Here is a 20,384-nt window from a genome sequence, read left to right as displayed (position 1 = left end):
TTGCCTTACTTTGGGTCATTCATTGCCTGAAATGCTGGTCTGTACTGTAGGACATTCATGGAATTTGCTTATCAAAATGCCAATTCAAATAACACACCCTTTATAAGTCCTTTTTAATACTTCTCCTTTTTATAAATTTCTAACTCCACCTACAGTAAAAGCACTTGTGGCTTTTTTTTTTTTTGTACATGGATGCTTTTCTGTGTATATACTATATGTAATACTAATTGCTTCCCTGTACTGGTGTTTGGTTTACATGTTTGCATTCTCTTTTTTTCTGAAGATACAGGCTGCTCTATTGTTTTATGACTAATGCCCATCTCTTCTGGCACAAAGAAAATACTTGTTAAAACTCAGGCAGTACAGGCTTCCAAGCACATCATATACATGTCATTTAACTTTCTCAGGTCTGTGTTTGGCAAAGTTGATTACTGTGTTTCTAGTTAGTTAATGATCACACAGGTGGAGATATAATTAAGTGGTGACGGTCTGGAGATTGTACCTTCTTAGGATTACCACAGAAGGCTATCAGTCATCTGACAGGATTACTCAGTGTTGGTAATAGAGAGGTGACTAGGATTTGAAAAGTGGACTATGTGTAAGTTCACTGTCCTTTTGTGCTCTTCAATACCATCCCACACCAGAGTGCTCCTTCTGATTTAAACTGTTGGGAATTGTGGCTTAGCACCCCAGGCACCCAGGCTACTATTAATCCTTATGGAATGAAGCGACTCACAAGTTCTGCTACGAAAAACTGTTCTGCAATTGCTGTTTGGGATTTTTCAGTTTCAAGTGCTATTTGAACATCAAACTTCTCATCAGAGCGATCCATTCTATCTTGCTTTCTTTTTTAAAAATTTTATTATTTCTTTGTTTGCTTTCTTAGTCTTAGTCTAGGCTGTTGGCTACTAGATAACTGTTAAGCCTTGTCCAAAGGCTTCTGTTAGGACTCAGGAGGATTATATTCTGGTTGCCACTGGAATGTATTTTCACTCACCTCACCAGGTACAGGAAGTAGAGCCACACCCCACTTTACAATGTGCTTCAAGATCAGAGATACCCACAGAAAGTACAGCTTGTAAACCTCAGTTCAAGACCCAGGAAAAAGCCACACCTACACCACAGGGCAACCAGAAAGTAAAAGTGGTTTATAAATGTTCCTTCCAAACCCGACACACACACACACACAGAGAGAGAGAGAGAGAGAGAGAGAGAGAGAGAGAGAGAGAGAGAGAGATTGAGAGAGAGAACGCTATTGTTCATTACCAAGATAAAATTAATTTTCAGGAAAAGGGGTGAATCTAAAAATTATTATAGTAAGTGAGGGATAACCATGAAGTAGCTTATTAAACCAGAAAGGAGACTGGGGGTTGGTTAAAGAAATGGAGGACTGAGGAAAACGGAAAACGTTTAACAGGAAAGCGGACAGAATACTGTCGGCAGAGGGACTGGAGCCAGTAGATGGGGGAGAGGTAGAGTAAGAGGCTAAATCAAAACAATAAGAATTCCATAATGACATCCGGGGCTTTATCCGCCACCGTGCTCACGCAGGCAAACCTTATTAAACTCGGCGAGTCCGTCCCCCAACCCAGATGCACGTAAGGAGGACGTGATGGGAAGAGCGGTTCAGCACAAGGGATGAGAGAGGCTAAGGAGGTGGAAAATCCACCTTATACGTGTAAGAAATCGTCAAAGAATTGAAGGTAAAAAGCAAAGCATATAAAAATCCTCGACAAAAACGAAACAAACATTGTGCTTGGGATCTTAGGAAGCCGCTCCGGCGCGAACCTCTAGTCCTCAAAGTCTCCTGCCGACCTGCAGCTTCCCGGTAGACCTCCTCCACCGCGAAAGCGCCCCCGCCTGACGCTTTTCGTCCGCGCCGCTGACGTCACTGCCCCGCGCCGGCGGCTCTTTCCCGGCCGCGCAGCGGGCTTTACCGAGGGCGAAAATGTCTATGGGTAGTGATTTCTACCTGCGCTACTACGTTGGGCACAAGGGCAAGTTTGGGCACGAGTTTCTGGAGTTCGAGTTTCGGCCGGACGGTGAGCGGGGGCGGGGCCGCGAGGGAGGGCCAGCCGCCCAGGGGATGGATTTCTAATTTATTTTCCTTTTTCTTTTCTTGTTTATTTCAATTTGCTTGTTTAGTTTTGAGTCGGGGTCTTGTTGTTTAGTCCAGGCTGACCTCGAACTCACGATCCTCTTGCTTCAGCTTCCTGGATGCTGGGGTGACAGGAGTGTCACCACGCCCCAGCCTCCCAGGAGGGCTTGAAGGGATTCCTTCCAATTTAGGAAGAGCTTGCGTGCTTTTGTGAGAGAAAAATTGCTGTAAAGTTACCCAAAAGGGTGTATCCTGCTACCATCAGAAAAGTTGGACGTAGAGAAATCGGAGAAACCTGGAATGGAGAGTCTGTGCCTTGGCAGTGTTTACAGAATTACCAAGTGATATTTGAGCAGGTGCTTGAAATCTTTGGTGACCCTTTGACCGACTCACTCTATACTCTATGTGTTAAGGCTGCTTTGTAGGGGAGGAACCCCCCCGTCTAAACAGGACTGTGATGGGTGTTAGGTATTAAAATATAATTCTTCACCGTCCATGTCAATATACATGGATGGATGATGGTCAGAGGTCAGGCAGTCAGCGAAAGCTGGAATCCCTTTTCATATTACCTCCTAGGTGGTCAGCCCTGTTAAGAAGCTGAATATCTCCTTACCAGCCACTGGCTGTCAGAACACATTGAAGTGGGTAATGAACACAAGCGCTGGACTTTCTAAGAGAAGCAAAGACCACAGAAGGAGCTGCTGGTGCTCTGGGTGAAGAGTGGAGGGATTGTATGATCCCAATCATTGATGGGGACGACAAATAAGGTTTTTGTTAAGTTGGGAGCATAGGCCCCAGCTCCACATCTATCCCAGCCCCCAGGCCTGAGAGTTACTTAGGTCTGGACTCCAAATCCCAGCAGGCCACTCCCACAGAGTATTTAAATGAACTCCCAAAAGAGGAACACGTGGTCTCTTCCTTCCTCCTGGGGGGGGGGGTGGTCGCTTTGCGGGCCCCTCGGGGCCACCCAAGAGTGCAGAACTCACATTAAACCTGGATATTGCTTAATTTGGCTTGTTTTGATTTGGCTTGATTGGGATTTTGCGTGGGCAGAGAGCTCGTTTTAGGAAAATATTCCTAATAGTTTTCCCATGCAACAAGGCTTCTTCTTTTTTCTTTTCTTTTTTTTTTTAGGTGGGTGGTCCTTGGACTTCCCACAGGGCAGGGAACCCTGATTGCAACAAGGCTTCTTGACCCATTTCAGAGTACGCCTGCTGTTGAATAAGGAGTGTACTTGCTATAGACCAAGGAGAACTGGAGAGAGGAAGCATACGTCTGTTCTAGATACATTGTGGATGCCAATCTGAGTGTCTGCAAATTGGTTATTGTTTTTTAAAAACAAGAATAGTCCTGGACTAACAGCCTGCAGAATCCTAAAGCTTTTCAAACTCTCTAAAGAAGATTTCTACTAGTATGTTGTCAGAAAGCTCTTAAACAGAGAAGTCCCAGACCAAAATACCTACGATTCCCAACTTTGACTTATTACTCTGGAGAAACAACACTAAGAAAAATAAGAGGCTGCAGAATATGCTAAACTTTTGTCCTAGACAATGAAGGAAGCCAAAACAAAACAAAATGAAACAAAGACCACCAGGAATAGATTTTCCAAGAGATGTAGACTGCCCTTGCTGAGGGCTTCTACTCTTAAGTCTGAGTCCAGGAAAGAGTAAGTCTTTAAGAGTAATAAATAAATGATCAGACCTTAAACAAAGAAAAAAAAAAACTTCCCCTAAGCCAGGTGTGATGGCGCCTTACGCTTTTAATCCCAGTATTTGAGAGGCAGAAGCAGGTAGAGCTCTATGAGTTCCAGGCCATCCTGATCTACATACATAGTGAGTTCCAGTACAGCCAGGGCTACACAGAGAAACACTGCCTTTAAAAACTAAACAGTACACACCCAAAAAACAAAAAGTAAACCAAGCCAAAACAAAACAAAACCACCAAAACCAAAAAAGTCTTTCTCTAGGTGATGAGACACTTGAGATAAGAAAGAAAAACTTTCTTATCTTCTGGGGGAGAGAAAAACTCCCTCCTGTGTAGTGTAAGGCAATTCTGTCTTTGGACAGCTCTGTTTTCCTGCCCCAAGGATTTTTATTTTTGAATGCACATTATGGACTGGGCAATACTTAAGTGCCAAAGCTAAAGGTGGAACTTGAGACACAGACATTTAACTAAGCATATGACTGTATAGACTTTAAGTAAGTGTTGTATGCATGTTTTGGACATTAAATTTCTAGGCACCTTTATTCTTGTTTTCCAAATGTTGTTTGGAGCAAACTTACTGTTTCATGTGGTTGTTGCAGTGGTTTTTTGGTTTTGTATTTTTTACTTAATTTGATTTTTTATTTATTTTGTTTGTAATTCTGTTCTCAGTTTCCTTGCCCATGAATGTCGTACAGCTTATCCTTATCACCTTGAGTTACATAAATTAAGAACAACACTATCAGGGAAAACTATTATGTTTAGATTAATTCTCATGCACCTTTGCCACCGAATCATTCTACTTACAGGAGAAATGATGACTCACAGAATTTACAGTTTCTGGTGGGTACTCCCAGTCTAGTAACCTATCATTTTAGCGGATGAGGACACCATAGCTGTATCTGAGCACGTGGCTGACGAGCCATGCAGGGAAGCACACATTGGGGCTTCAGAGGTCATGACAGATGGATTGAAATAGTCCTCCAACAAACTGAGAGTTTACACACTTTGTACACTTCCTAATTAGATTTTTTTTAAGAATTTCATTATCTTAAGTATGTATACCAATTTGAAGGAAAACCATTAAGAGAACATTTTGGAATAATAGAGAAAAGGTTGATGCAAAGGATACCGCTTGAGACCTGTGTGGCCCTGAGCGAGTTGCTTCTCTTGATTTTTATCTCCTGTGAGTAGGTGAGAAAGTGAAACCTGCTGCTAGAATTCCTTAAAGAGATCAGAGGAAATGCTGTGAGTACTGCATTTAGTACCAGCACATGACACTTGAACTTCACATTTAGTTCAGGGGCTAGATTAAGAACATAAACCTGTTTGTTGTGTGCAATGTTAATCCCAGCACTTAGGACACAGGCAGGTTGCTAGATCACTTTGTGTGCAAGGCCACCAACCTGGCTACACAGTGAGATCTTGTGTCAGAGAGAGAGAGCAATAGAGAGAGAGCGAGAGAGAGAGAGAGAGAGAGAGAGAGAGAGGGAGAGAGAGAGAGGGGGAGAGAGAGAGAGAGAGAGAGGAGGGAGAGAAATAGGCCTTAACAAACCTGACCCATTGTATGTTGAAGGTATGGAACATTTTGAACTTTGCTAGCTCACTTTCATATTTATTGAGTGTTTAACATTGATCTTACATGAGGACGATGCTAATAAAAGTGTGAATATGAAATTGTCTTTACCCTTAAAATTGTTCATGGTGTTCTTTCTTTCTTTGTACACAGGAAAGCTTAGATATGCCAACAACAGCAACTATAAAAACGATGTGATGATCAGAAAAGAGGTGAGTTCTTCTATCTCTTTTTCGTCCTTTTTTCTTTTCTTTTTTTGGGGGGGCGGGGTCAGGGTCTCACTTTGTAGCCCTGGCTGTCCTTAGCCTCTCGCTAAGTTCTTTTCAAATGTCTAATGTTTTACATTTTGTTCATTTATCTTGTCTTTATTGACAAAGTTATTCAAAGGCTCTGTTTCAATGAAGAAACCAATTTATAGATTGAAAGGTTTCTCGTAATTACATATGATGATACCATTTTTAAAAAAGGATTTTAACATGTATATATTTGTATGTGTACATGTATGCTCACACATTAGGTATACATGTAACATAGCATGCATGTGTGGAAATCAAAGAACAATTGGTAGGACTTGGCTTTCTCCTACCATATGCGTTCTAGGGATTGAAACTCAGGTCTTTAGTCTTGGCTGCCTTTATCCACTGAGCCATGGTGGTTCTTATTTTAGTATTTCTTTAAACAAAAGAGTCAATCTGGATATTTATAGCCCCATATCATTTAACTCATTTTGTGAAGTGTTATTTTTTAAACAAAAGGTTTAGAAGCGTGGACTGGGCTTAGTGTGCCAGCTCCTGTGTGCTTGTGTTGTGTCCTCACTCTGTAGCTCTTCCGTTGCTCCATTGACTGTAAGCAACCGGGGTGTCCCTGATACTCAGGCGGACTACAGGTAAGAAGCTAGGGTAAGAAGCAGGGAAGGATGTCTGTTAGAGGGCAACAGACTAGAAAAAATATTGTGAGGATAAATTTTAATTCTGCAGCTTTGGAATCAAATTCAGTTTTTTGCTCCTATTCTGTTTGAATATTTAGGATTTGTAGCTTGCTTTTATTATGTCTTGCTGGACTGGGAAGACAGATGGGCGTTATAAGATTTGTTTGTAATTGGTTTTCAGGCCTATGTTCACAAGAGTGTAATGGAAGAACTGAAGAGAATTATTGACGACAGTGAAATTACAAAAGAGGACGATGCTTTGTGGCCGCCCCCTGACAGGGTTGGCCGGCAGGTTTGTGCCAAGCAATTCTTTTAGTGGATAGTCAGAGATTATATGATAATATAATGACGATCTTATGTCATACATTCAGGGTGGTTTCTTATCGAAACTTTGATTATATAACATCATTTTCTTTTTAATTAATTTTTTGTGGTACTAGGAATTGAACTCAATATTCATACTTGCTAAGCAAGCAATTAATCATTCAAGTTACACCTTCCAGCTCTTACTTAGCTTCATTTCCTTTGCTACCTCCAACTCATAGAGGAGTTAGGACATAGCTCTAAACTGGACAGTTTTCTACTTCTTCTCTTTTGTCTGTCCAGCCAAAGTTAGGGTATTTGGCACTGTTTTAAATTATTTATTGTAGATTAGCTGTTATCATTAATTATTTCTAATTTTGTAATTTCAACATTGTAAATAAGTACAACTTTGATAGCTAAATTTGAGAGTTAGTTCTTATCACTGAGTGTAGCAGTTCACTCTTTCCAATTTTTTACCTTTCAGAATTTATATATTTGAATGTCCAGAAAAAGTCTTGGTTGATTTGTTGTTGTTGTTGCTGTTCAAATGGATTTGCCTAAAATATTCCCTTCAGAATACTTGGTGTTTCTCAAAGTGGTCCCAAAGAACTCTGCAGGTCCAATTTCACTCTGTATAAAGATAGTTTGGCTTCTGAATTGGGTATTTTCAACTCTTGGAGAAGGGAAATACCAGACCCGGGAGAAAGAAACATGTAATTTCATTTTTGTGTGTTCCTGAGGACTAAACTTTATATCACACTTTCTTTGACGAGAGGAAAATGTAGAGCGGTATAACACATGCTGAAAGTAGCAGTCACTTAACTGCCTGTGACAAGAGCCTGGTGTAGAGTATGCTGCAGGGAAACGGTGGTCTGTGTCCTGTGGGAACTGGAGGCATAGTAATACCACTGTTAGCATGGTAGTCACTGGGTATCTGTGTCCACAAAACAGTAAGATATTTTAAAATTAAGCCTGCTTCTATAGTGAGGATATGACATGTAGATTGACTGTTTCTAAGCTGATATAATTCTTTTAGAGGGTGGTTTAGTAATATACATCTGTAAATACCAATATTTTCTATTTATTTTTGACTTGTTTGACATTTCTGAACTATCAGTTCTAGAAAAATGACTGCAGATATGGAGACAGTCTTATTAGATATAAAAACATTTTTCACCTGAGCCTGTGCTCTTATCTGTGCACTGGTGATGCGTTCTCATGAGGGGGTAGTGGGGCTGCTCCAAAAACTGCTATTGGATAACCAAAAATTTTGTAATTATTAGAGAATCTTCTTAGCTAATTCTCATGAAGTGCATAGTTAGGCCTTTTGATTAAGTAGCTAGGACTGTCTCTATTAGGATCTGGTTCATAATTCAGTGTAAGAACACTTTAAACATGCAGCTCCTTCATTAGCTTTAGGTTCTGGGTAAGTAGTCCAGAGAAAACTTGTATGATGAGAATGGCACTGAAGCAACCACATCACATTGTATTGTTTTATAAGTTCTAGTTTTCAGTGAATTTCAGAGAGTATTAGTCTCTGTGGGAACATTACTGTTACGGTACATTAGCCCTGGTTATTGATATCATTGTCTGTTCTGTGCTTTATGAGTTTAGGATTGTACATTTGTAAAAAGGGCTAATGAAGTCTTTTCCCTTGCAAAGATGTCTTAGAGACTGCATAGAGAGTCGGCATAGAGAGTCTGTAAAGTTCCAGCAGTTGGGCCTGATATATGGTAGTGGCCAAAAGGGTAGCTGTTGTGAATGTCATATATTTGTAGAAACTTACCGAAAGGGAAAATGCATTTTGTGATACTTTAAATGGGTTTGTATTTATATAATCATTTCTGTAACACATGCTTTAAAGGTACAGCTCTCATGTTTACCGACATCATAAGAAACACGTCTGTGTCAGTTTGTCTGAGGCTTTTCTTTTTAATGGCTCTGGGAAGCAGTTCTGGCTTGACACTGAAATTGAGGCCAGTATTCAATGTGCGATTGATGAGGTTATATTAAGAGAATTCAGTCTAGCAGATTAAATTTCTTTTGGCTTTTTGTGTTGATCAGACTGGCCTTCGATTTGAGACAGTCCTCCTACCTGGCCTTCTGGGTGCTGGGATTATGAACTTGTGCCACAATGCTTGGTAGAGATTAAATTTCTTTCCCCTCCATTAAGTTCTAGAAAGTTTGCACTTCTTTGTAGCATGAGTACTATATATGGGGTAGACTTTTTTACTTTTTTTTTTTTTTTTAACTGATGCTATTTCTCTGCTGTGTTTTGTTTCCAGGAACTTGAAATTGTAATTGGGGATGAACACATTTCTTTTACCACATCAAAAATAGGTTCTCTTATTGATGTAAATCAATCAAAGTAAGTATATTAAAGTGTTTGGTTGAGCTGATGAAACTCACTAGTGAGGCTCATGTTAGTATTATGGTCTACAAGCTAAGACAATTTAATATTCAGATGCCACTGGGACATCTAAGTAATTAAACACTTGTTATCTGGCTGCCAGAGGTGTTAACAGCATTATTTCACTAAGTACCTAGTTCAGCAGTGTGCATAATAATGCCCGATATTTGTAGGTCATTTTGTATTAAAATTCCTGGTTGTAATGTCATGAAATGTAAAGGAAGAAAATTTTGGATTGCTCATCTTCATTGAGCCCATATTATATCTTACTTTCCCTTGAGTTTAGCCCTTGAATGAACAGTTGGTGTGTGTGTGTGTGAGCCAGCTCTGTGTCTGTAGGTTCTTTCCAGCGTACGTTTAAGCTTTGCTGGCCTGAATCATGTCACTTCTTCATGGTTTTCTCCCTGAAAATTTCCCTGTATTGCTTTCATTGCTTATGTTGCCCTAGATCATAACTTTAGTGAACTGCATGAGAACCTTGTTTTGTCTTCAGAGTTAGAAGCGTGCCCAGCACATAATAGGTGCTTCAAATAAGTATTGAAGAAGGGGAAAGATGAGCGCACTATAGTAACTGGATACCGTTCATGAAGAACAACTGTCTGTTTAAACCTGTAAATAGATTCCTACAGTTGGGGAGGAGGTTGGTGTGTAAGTGGATGTGCTTCTCTCTGGAGAGCAGTGAGTGCTCCTGAACTGCACTCCTCCCTACGGGAAGAGAGAAGCGCTAGTCGTTCTGTTCGTTCACTTCGGCTGTCAGCAAGTGTTCCTTCCTCCTGAACTTCATAAGCTTAATTGTTACAAGTGGTTTGTTTTGTTTCAGGAATTTATAAGATTATGTTTTATAGAAAACAAAAGGTAACTTTATTTATTTTTTAATTTTAGGGATCCCGAAGGACTCCGTGTATTTTACTATTTGGTGCAGGACTTGAAATGTTTAGTGTTCAGTCTCATTGGACTGCATTTCAAGATTAAACCAATTTAATTTAATACTTTGGAGGTTATTTATATATTTAATTAAAGGAAGGTTTTTTTATTGATAATTTTGGGATTTTTATGAATGTGAAACTTTTGTATATAAACTCAATATGTGAAAAAAAAGACAGGTTTAATGGTTTTCCTCTCTTGGGTCCATGTGGGCTAGACAGTCCCTATATGCATTTGATTCTGTAAATAAAAGCCCCTTTTTGTTGAAATTTTGCTCTAATAAAATGTACTAAAGCCTGGATGTGGAGTTTTGTTTTGTTTTGACTGAATCAGTGTCTTGCTTTAAGGATGGTAAGTTGTTCTGGTGGTATGGTTGGAAGAGCCTAGAGCAGAGGTTGCTCATCTGAAGTCCACAGCCAAGTTCCAGTTATTGAAGGCGCTATAGAATCACTTTTCTGCCTCTGTACTTCATAGGACTTACCTTTGTGACACTTACAGAGTTTGTTTTCAGAGGTTTGAGATTTTGTTTTTTTACATTATCTCAAGGCTTCTTGGGATCCTTTCCTGAAGTTGTTGAAAGAGCATATTCAATCCTCCATGTTTGAAAGAGCATAGTCAGTACTCCACATTTGGCTTATCTTATTTTGCTCTTATTCCTGTGTATGTGCACACATACGTGGGAGCTGAGTTGAAGCTTTACAAAGTTACATGAAATTTTGTTTTAACCATTTATGGTATGCATGCCTATTGTTAGACTCTTACTGGAAACAGGTCATTCACGTTTCCCAGGTCCTTTGAACTACTATTCATCTCTCATTATCTTTGCTAGCACGGCTGCTGGTGTCCTCCTCCTCTTCTTCCTTCTGGATGGTCTCAAACTCCCAGAGAACTGCCTGCCTCTGCCTCCTGAGTTTGAGGACTAAAGGTGTGTTCCACTATGGTGTCTAGAGCATAATCCCAGTGCTAGAAAAAAGATGCCGAAGGGTCAGGAGTTCAGTGCCTGTCTTGGCAATATAGTCGGTTTTAGACTAGCTTAGGCTACATGAAACTGTATCTCTAAAGAAAATGCTTTAGGGGAGATGAGCTGAACTCCCAACCTTCCCGATGATGAGCAGTGGAGTTGCGGGCCTGATCGGTCTTCAGTGTGTACATGGCCTCAGTTCTCTGAATTAATGTGGAGAACATGGACTGAAGAAGTAAGATGTTGTGGATTGGTACTTATCTGGTTTCTCTTTTAAATTTCTTGTTTGCTTGCATGAATGGTTGCCTGCATGTGTGCTTGTGTACCCTAACACATGCTGGTACCTGCAGAGGCCAGAAGAGGGTTTTGGGTCCCCTTTAGGGCTGTAATTCTCTTATGTGGGTGCTTGGATCCAAACTCAGATCCTCTGCAAGAACAGCCAGTGCGCTTAGCCACTGAGCCATTTCTTCAGCCCCTGTTTTTCTTATGACCTTTAAGTGGGTTTTATCCCTGAGTGACACAGAGCCCAAATACCCACCCGAAACCCTTCTTGGGGCCCCTTTTTTCACTCTTGCCAAGTTCCGGAGGCATCTTCCTCATTTCTCCACTCTCAGTGCTTGTGGCCCAGCAAGGACTATACGAGCAGGCACAATAATGCGGAGTTGTAGAACAGATGTGACTGTAAATGCTAGGGCATATGGGTGGTTTAGGGCACAGGAAATCTTAAAATAGAGCTCTTCTTGGTTTTAAGAACTGTGAAGTTTACCATATTTCAGTGTTGTGAAGTTCCAACTTAAGTACCAAGAGGTGTGAAACTGGCCAGATCCAGCCAGTCCTCCTGGCAAAGACTGTGAGTCACCCCATCCTTTCCTGTGGTCTGGTGGCCACTGCAGGTGTCCCTCAACTCAGCCTGGGGCAGGAAGACCAGCTTGTAGCTGTGAAATGATGATGCTACTGAGGTCTGAGGGTTCCACTAGAGGGTTTGGTTGTGTGACTAGGATTGTATCTGTCTCAGCATTCTAGGACAGGGAGTTGTGGCTTCACAAAGGCCTTTACAGCAAAGAAACAGAAAAATGAAGAATATATATTTGTGTGTGCGAGCATGTGTGTGCATGTTTGTCTGTGTAGTTTTTTGGGTTTATTTTTACAAAAATGAATTTGGAAGACATAATTCAAGAAAACAAAACATTTCCTTAAGTTTTCCAGCTTTCTGTTTTATAAGCTGGTCATTTGAAGTTCAGTATTTTGTGCTGCACTTCGGTCAAACAGCCACAATGGGAGTGTCAGTCCATTCCTTCTGAAGTGACTGTCTTCCAATGCTAATTGTGCTCATTACCAGTTTAGAGTTTTCTAGCCCTTCAGAGCTTAGTTACAGAGCTCAGAAGAATCTGCTGCTAATTTGACTTTACAGTTATTGGCATTCTGTCTCGGTATTCAACCAAAAAATTTCCATCCTGTGTCCAGTTTTTTGTTAGCTACTGTTCCTTATCAAGCACATTGGTAAGCAGACCACATCCTGTTCATGCTTTGGTAACAGTAACAAGTAAAACAAATGGGGATTGCTTGCTCACAGACTTTGCATAACGTTAGAGTCACAAACAGTATGGAGAAAGCTCAGAGAAGCTGGCGCTGCATTTGCTCAGCCTCCTTGGTGAGGATGACTCCTTCTCAGCAGTCACAAGGGTGTAAACAGCACCATAAATATATCCGTGGGCAAGTGTGACATAAGTCCTTGGCTATGGAGCAACAGTGTGAGTTTCTTGAGCAGCAGCGAATCACTGCTATAGATAGATCTCTCAGTTTTCGGCTTTGGCTCATCTGCTATCCTCATGCTGTTCTTCCAAACACCTGCACTTTTTGATAGGGTCGGAGAGAAAACCTAACTCATTCTGTGGGTTAGAGAAGTATCTGCAGGCTAGGAAGTGTTAAGAAAAGTTATTTTGAAATCTAAGAGCTTTTTTAAAATGTTATTTTTATTTTATTATGTGCATTGGTGTTTTGCCTGCTGTATGTTTGTGTGAGAGTGTCAGATTTTGGAGTTACAGACAGTTGTTAGCTGCTGTGAGGGTGCTGGGAATTGGACCTGGGTTCTCTGGAAGAGCAGTTAATGCTCTTAGCTGCCGAGCCATCTCTCCAGCTCCTACATCTAAGAGCTTTTGTCTCTATTTCCTGGTTGCAGTTCTGCAGTTATTTTTACCCTAGGAAGTAGGTGACACATTCTCTCCACTTTAGGAAAAAAAAAAGAATCTTTAAGATGCAGTGTTTTGCTCAAACTTATATGATAATGAAAGATTAGAGTCTTGGACTTGAAATATAATGTTTAATGTTGAATGCAAGTTCCATTTTCCAGGTTATGATTAAAAACTTTATTTGTGAAGCTGGACCTGGTGGCTCACACCCTTAACATTTGGGAGACAGGCAGGAGAGTCCCAGGCAAACCAGGTGTACATAGTGAATTCCAGGTCAGCCAGGACTACATAGTGAGACCCTGCCTCAAACAAAACAAAACAAGACAAAACAAAAAGCTATTTGTATATCTTGTTAAATCTTGACAAAAAGCCTGAAGAGAAGTTGCGTTTCTCTTTTGCTGTAGTCAAAAACTCTGTGAATGATGGGACATACCTGAAGTCAGGAGCTTGTAGGTGTTTCCACTAATGTCTCTCCAGGTGCATGCTTTGTGGAAAGCTAAAACACTGGCCCTTCTGAGTACACATGTATTCATATTCTCTGTATTCTGGAAGTCTTTATTTATAGGTCCAGAGTTACAAGGTATCCTTGAGTAAATCAGATGACTTTTTTTTTCATATTGCAATATTATTTTTATCTTATTTTATTTTATTTTATTTTTTATTGCTTTATAAACAATACCATTCAAAATTTCTGCTTCCTCCCCTCCTCCCATTTCCCTCCCCTCCCCCATACATTCTCTCCCCTCCCCCTCCAGTCATAAGAGAGGACAGGGTACCCTGCCCTGTGGGAAGTCCAATGTTCTTCCCTCTCCATCAAGGCTTAGGAAGGTATACATCCAAAGAGACTAGGATCCCAAAAAGCCAGTACATGCAGTAGAGACAATTCACAGTGCCATTATCATTGGCTTCTCAGTCTGCCCCAATTGTCAGCCACATTCTGAGAGTCCGGTTTGATCCCATGCTAGTTCAGTCCCAGTCCAGCTGGCTTTGATGAGCTCGCATTAGATCAGGCACGCTGTCTCAGTGAGTGGACCAACCCCTCGTGGTCCTGACTTCTTTGCTCATATTCTCCCTCCTTCTGCTATTCATCTGGACCTTGGGTGCTCAGTCCAGTGCTCTGATGTGGGTCTCTGTCTCTATCTCTATTTATCGTCGACAAAGGTTCTATGGTGATATTCAAGATAGTAAATCTGACTACGGGACAAGGCCAGTTCAGGCACCCTCTCCTCCACTGCCCAGGGTCCTAGTTTGGGTCATCCCCTTGGATACCTGGGGACCTCTCTGGAGCCAATCCTCTTGCCTGGGAGCAGGAAAGAAGATATCAGATGACTTCTTCACAGTGTTTTCTTTTGGGAAGCCTGACAACATTGGGACACAGTGTCTGCCACATTCTCCAGTATGGCTGCTCCTGCACCCCCACTTACCATTTTCTCCAAGCATAGCTTTCTTAAATCTCTTTTCTTTCATTTCTTGGTTTTGGTGGTGTGTGTGTGTGTTGTTAGTGCTTTACTCTTTGCTCTTTTTGGCGTCCACCACCAAGTTCCCAAATAAATCACATGGGGGCTTATTCTTTCTTATGAATCCACAGCTTTAGCTTGGCTTGTTTCTTGACAGCTTTTCTTAAATTCTCCTGTCTACCTTCTTTTGCCTCTGGGCTTTTATCTCTCTCTATTCCATATATATATATCTTTACTTCTTACTCCATGGCTTGCTCTGTAGCTGACCTCTGGAGGCCTCCTTTCTATTTTTCTTGCTCCTCCTACTTATTTTCTCTGCCTGCCAGCCCCACCTATCTTTTCTCCTGCCTCACTTTACGCCATTCAGTTCTTTATTAGACCAATCAGATGTTTTAGAAAGGCAACGTAACACAGCTTCACAGAGCTAAACAAATGTAACATAATAGAATATGACACATCTTTGGATCATTTCACAAATATTCCACAACAGAAACAATCGTAACATATCTTTAAATAATATTCTTCAAGGTGTGTGTGTGTGTGTGTGTGTGTGTGTGTGTGTGTGAAGACTAGAGACAGAGATTCCCTCTGGATTAGGGGACAGAGACAAGAGTAACTAGTGGGAGGTATTCTGGAAACATTCACTCTGCAACCAAGGAAGTTCACTTATTCTGTTGAGTTAATGTCTGGACCTCTGGGGTAGGACAATGGCAGATTTGTGTAGCGACTTAGAGATACTATGGTTTAAGAACATCAAGGGGACCTGTGAGATGTCTGAGTGGGTAAAAGTAGGGGGCACATAAAGACTAGTGACCTACAAAATTAATGTTTTTTTTTAAGTCTATAAAAAAACAATCTTAGACAGAAACTGGCCATGAGAGACAGAGGCAGCACAGCCCAGTGTTGAGACCAGGAGTAGATATGAGCATACATTGGAGGTGGAAGTGAATGAAGACTAAAAGAGTGGTGATTAATGATTGGCCAGACATTAATAAAGGAAGACAGAAGCAGGAAGTTTACCTCTGGCCTGTTCAAGTAGGGGGTCACACTTATCATTGCAAGTCAGTTCCTCTTCTGTTTTCCAGACACTGCCCATCCCCCATCCCCCAGTGCTCCAATAACCCCTGTCACTTGATTGAAGGACAATTTAAATTGGTTTAATCAAAAACAAGCTAGTGACTTAGAAAAATTAAAGTCAAAGAAAGTAAAGTTTAGTGAGAGATTTGATCATATTCTGGCAAGAGTTAGCTTATGATGACAGACCATAGAATTTAAATAATCTTCCTTCCCTTTCTTCCTCTAATATTATTATTAATTATTATTTTATTGTGGTACTTTGGGTTATCTCTGAACGATACTTCCAGTCCCAATGAAGTTTCTAAAATCTTCAGCATTCAGTGTTAGAATGTGAGGCCTCATTGGCGATATACACAGCAAGAGTTTTGAATGAAGATCTATTGATTTAAAAAACAGCTTTTGCCTTAAAGCAGTGGTTCTCAACCTGTGGGTCTTGATCCCTTTGGGGGTCAAAAGATCCTTTCCCCAGGGCCAAATATTAGATATCATTCATATCAGAAATTTATCTTAGGATTCATAACAGTAGCAAAATTACAGTCAGGAAGTCACAACAAAATAATTTTATGGTTGGGAGTAACCACAGCATGAGGAGTTATATTAAAGGGTTTGAAGCATTAGAAAGGTTGAAAACTTTTACCTTAAAGGGAATATTGGTTTATTCTGGAGCCATTTTGAGTGACCATGGCTTCGTATTCCAACGTGGAAGCAGTTTCATGAAGTTTTGTAGTTTTACAGAACCGAGAAAGGCAGATTTAGCATATATATTGTTGGGCACATTAGAGAGATGATTACAGCAAGATGAGGGACGCTTTTCCATAGTTCACCAGATGACATTCTTAGTGCATGCTGGACATTAGTGGTCTGCTAAGTTAATAGATTTCAGGAATGGCTATTTAGAGGGCTAAAGCTATTCTGTGTAATGTAGTCAGACCCTGAACTTACAACATTCCAATTTCTCCACATCAATGTAGTTTTTTGCTTGTTTTGATTTTGACTTTTTCAAGACAATTTCTCTGTGTAACAGTTCTGGCTGTCTTAGAAATCGATGTGTAGACCAGGCTGGCCTTGGACTCACAGAGATCAGCCTGCTTCTGCCTCCTGAGTGCTGGGATTAAAGGCATGTGCCACTACTGCCTAGCTCACATCATTGTAGTTTTTTTAATTAATTAATTTTTTATTGAAAAAAAATTTCCACCTCCTCCCAGCCTCCCATTTCCCTCCCCCTCCTCCCACTCCTCTCCCCTTCTCCCCACTCCTCTCCCCCTCCATCTGCAGTCCGAAGAGCAGTCAGGGTTCCCTGCCCTGTGGAAAGTCCAAGGTCCTCCCCCCTCCATCCAGGTCTAGGAAGGTGAGCATCCAAACTGGCTAGGCTCCCATAAAGCCAGAACATGAAGTAGGATCAAAACCCAGTGCCATTGTCCTTGGCTTCTCATCAGCCCTCATTGTCCGCCATGTTCAGAGTGTCCGGTTTTATCCCATGCTTTTTCAGTCCCAGTCCAGTTGGCCTTGGTGACAACCTAGATGTCCTTCAATGGAAGAATGGATGAAGAAAGTGTGGAATATATACACATTAGAGTTTACTCAGCGGTAAAAAACAATGACATCTTGAATTTTGCATGCAAATGGATGGAAATAGAAAACACTATCCTGAGTGAGGTAACCCAGACCCAAAATGATGAACATGGGATGTACTCACTCATAATTGGGTTCTATCCATAAATAAAGGACATTGAGTCTATAATTTGTGATCTAAAGAAGCTAAATAAGGTGAACCTAAAGAAAAACATATAGTTATCCTCTTGGATATGGGAAGTAGACAAGATTGCTGGGCAAAACATTGAGATCTTGGGGGTGGGGTGGGATGGGGTTAAGGGGAGATGGGGAGAGAAAAGTGAGAAGGGGAGGATGGGGGGAACTTGGGAAAATGGCATGGTTGGGATAAAGGAAGGGTGGATATGGGAGCAGGGAAGCATATATCTTAATTAAGGGAGCCATCGTAGGGTTGGCAAGAGACTTGAACCTAGAGAGGCTTCCAGGTGCCCAGGGCAATGTCCCCAGTTAGTTCCTGGGGCAGCTGAGGATACGGAACCTGAAATGGCCCTATCCTATAGCCATACTGATGAATATCGTGCATATCACCATAGAACCTTCATCTGGCGATGGATGGAGATAGAGACAGAGACCCACACTGGAGCACTGTACTGAGTTCCCAAGGTCCCATTGAGGAGCAGAAGGAGGGAGAACATGAGCAAGGAAATCAGGACCATGAGGGGTGCACCCACCCACTGAGACAGTGGGGCTGATCTATTGGGAGTTCACAAGGCCAGCTGGACTGGGACATCATTGTAGTTTTAACAATAAATCATTCTTTGCAGACGTGGTTTCTTTCCAGGAATTCTTCTTCACAAATTTATGGTTAAAAATCACATAGAAGAAAAATTTACCTTATCTCATTTCTAAAAAAATCTATTGTGAAATATTTTCACATCCAGCTGGTAGACCATAAATGAACTAGAGAGTGTGTGATAATTTATATCAGAGTTTCTCAAATATGTATCTCCTTTAATCCCATGACTGCATACGTAAAATGACTTTTTAAGTATGCTCTAAAGTATACCCCATGTAGTTTTTATTTTAAGAACAAAATAGTGTAAACAACTTAAATGCCAACATAGAAGAGTTACATAATTAGCCTAATGAATTTATGCTTTACAGAAGAGATTAATATATATGGCTTTAAAATTGTAAAGTTCAATATTTATAAAATTAAAAATTCTTATTATTTATTAGAAAAGAATGAGAAACATGGTGTAAATTGGTATGGTGGTACAACAACTATAATTCTAGCACTGAAGAGATTGAGGCAAGAGGACAGTGAGTTTGAGGTTAGCCTGGATTACATACTAAGTATGATACACTTATCTCAAAACAAAAGAAAACAAAATAATAAAAAAAGAAGCAAAGATCAAAAACCAAACTTCAAAACAAGACGAAAGAAAAAAACAAAGCCTGTGTCTGTAGCTCAGTGGTAGGTATTTGCTGAGTATGCTCAGTGTTAGATTTGATATCCCAGCACCATGAAAATGTCAACAGCAAGACCTCTATGTGAAATGACATCAGCATTATAAGTAAATTTATCCATGAACAAAAATCAAAAAGAGTTAGTACCAGAAGTTTCACAGTGCAAATGTGAGTGCTTCAAAAGTACCACAAAACACACTTAGTTGTAATAAGCATACTTCAAAAACAAGAAATATTTGTTTTCAAAATAGTAGTTTAAAAGAAAATTTCCACCTGTTGATTACAAAACTAGGATTAGAGAAAAGTCTTTTCATTAGAGGTTTTGCTAAGAACCTCTGGTTTTACATTCTCTTCAAATGTCCCATCTTTTCAGTCTTCAAATACTGATTATGGACATGATTTGCAGCATCTGGCATGTGGGTTTTTTTTTTTTCTGTTAGAATCCGCTTTCATCATACAATTTCCTCTTTTCACTTTGCTCAAAAGGAGGGGAAGTCATGAACTTGAGTATCACTGAAGAGGCGACTCAGTTCCTTTTCTCCTGGGGAGCTCTGAGAGGATACACACCAGGAAAGACCAACTTATCCCTCACTTGGGGATCAATTCCCTCCATCAGAATCCATTCCTGGTAGAGACACAGGTAACAACTGCTTTTATTTCTTTCAGTTTATTTATATGATGGATTACATTGATAGATTTTCGTATGTTGAACCAGCCCTGCATCTCTGAGATGAAGTCTATTGATCATAATGGATGATTTTTTTGATGTGTTCTTGGATTCTGTTTGCCAGTATTTTATTGAGAATTTTTTCATTGATGTTCATGAGTGAGATTGGTCTGTAATTCTCTTTCTTGGTTGAGTCTTTGTGTGGTTTTCGCATCAGGGTAACTGTAGCTTCATAAAAAGAGTTTGGCGGGGCTGGAGAGATGGCTCAGAGGTTAAGAGCACTGACTGCTCTTCCAGAGGTCCTGAGTTCAATTCCCAGCAACCACATGGTGGCTCACAGCCATCTGTAATGAGATCTGGTGCCCACTTCTGGCATGCAAGCATACATGGAAGGAATGTTGTATACATAATAAATAAATAAATAAATAATAAAATAAAAAAAAAAGAGTTTGGCAATGACCCTTCTGTTTCTATTAAGTGGAACACATTAAGGAGTATAGTCATTAGCTCTTTTTGGAAGTTCTGGTAGAATTCTGCACTAAAACCATCTGGCCCTGGGCTTGCTTTTTTTTTTTTTTTTGTTTTTGTTTTTGTTGAGAGGATTTTGATGACAGCTACTATTTCCTCGTGACTTATAGGTCTATTTAAATTGCTCACCTGGTCTTGATTTAATTTTGGTATATGGTATCTGTCTAAAAAAATGTCCATTTCTTTTACATTTTCTAATTTTGTGGAGTACAGATTTTTGTAGTAAGACCTAATGATTCTCTGAATTTCCTCAGTGTCTGTTATTATGTCCCCCTTTTCATTTCTGATCTTGTTAATTTGGGTGTTCTTTTTCTGACTTTTGATTAGTTTAGATAGGGGTTTGTCAATCTTGTTGATCTTCTCAAAGAACCAGCTGTTTGTTTCATTGATTCCTTGAATTGTTTTCTGTGTTTCTATTTTGTTGATTTCAGCCCTCAGTTTATTTCCAGTCTTCTATTCCTCCTGGGTGAGTCTGCTTCTTCTTCTTTTTTTTTTTTCTAGAGCTTTCAGGCATGCTGTTAAGTCTCTACTGTGAGCTTTCATT

At 40.3% G+C, this 20,384-nt stretch overlaps 2 protein-coding genes across 7 annotated transcripts in view; both read left to right on the top strand.

Annotated features, from left to right (window-relative positions):
- Styk1 (serine/threonine/tyrosine kinase 1) overlaps positions 1–5,588 on the top strand; it is a 51,331-nt gene extending 45,743 nt beyond the window's left edge. Inside the window, exon 12 of the transcript XR_005973377.1 lies at positions 5,529–5,588. The gene's annotated coding sequence lies outside the window, so the exon portion shown is untranslated. The remainder of the gene's footprint in view (positions 1–5,528) is intronic.
- On the top strand, positions 1,684–10,239 carry Magohb (mago homolog B, exon junction complex subunit). 6 transcript variants are annotated; one of them, XM_041641503.1, is made up of 6 exons: positions 1,732–2,042; positions 2,675–2,743; positions 5,529–5,587; positions 6,485–6,595; positions 8,892–8,974; positions 9,899–10,239. In XM_041641503.1, exons 3-6 carry the CDS (start codon positions 5,573–5,575, stop codon positions 9,996–9,998), a joined length of 309 nt encoding a protein of 102 aa, XP_041497437.1. In that variant the 5' UTR covers positions 1,732–2,042; positions 2,675–2,743; positions 5,529–5,572; the 3' UTR covers positions 9,999–10,239. The 6 variants fall into 6 exon arrangements, with proteins under 6 accessions (XP_041497452.1, XP_041497437.1, XP_041497427.1 ...); XM_041641493.1 differs by having other exon boundaries at positions 1,733–2,042; positions 2,675–2,739; XM_041641518.1 differs by lacking the exons at positions 1,732–2,042; positions 2,675–2,743 and adding an exon at positions 1,684–1,703.
- The last annotated feature ends 10,145 nt before the right edge of the window (positions 10,240–20,384 follow it).

This window comes from Microtus oregoni, unplaced genomic scaffold (assembly GCF_018167655.1).
Source record: "Microtus oregoni isolate MIOR12 unplaced genomic scaffold, Mior012 000002F_ref0000024, whole genome shotgun sequence".
Lineage (NCBI taxonomy): Eukaryota > Metazoa > Chordata > Mammalia > Rodentia > Cricetidae > Microtus > Microtus oregoni.
Note: the sequence above shows the minus strand (reverse complement) of the source record. Positions and strands in the feature narration are given on the sequence as shown.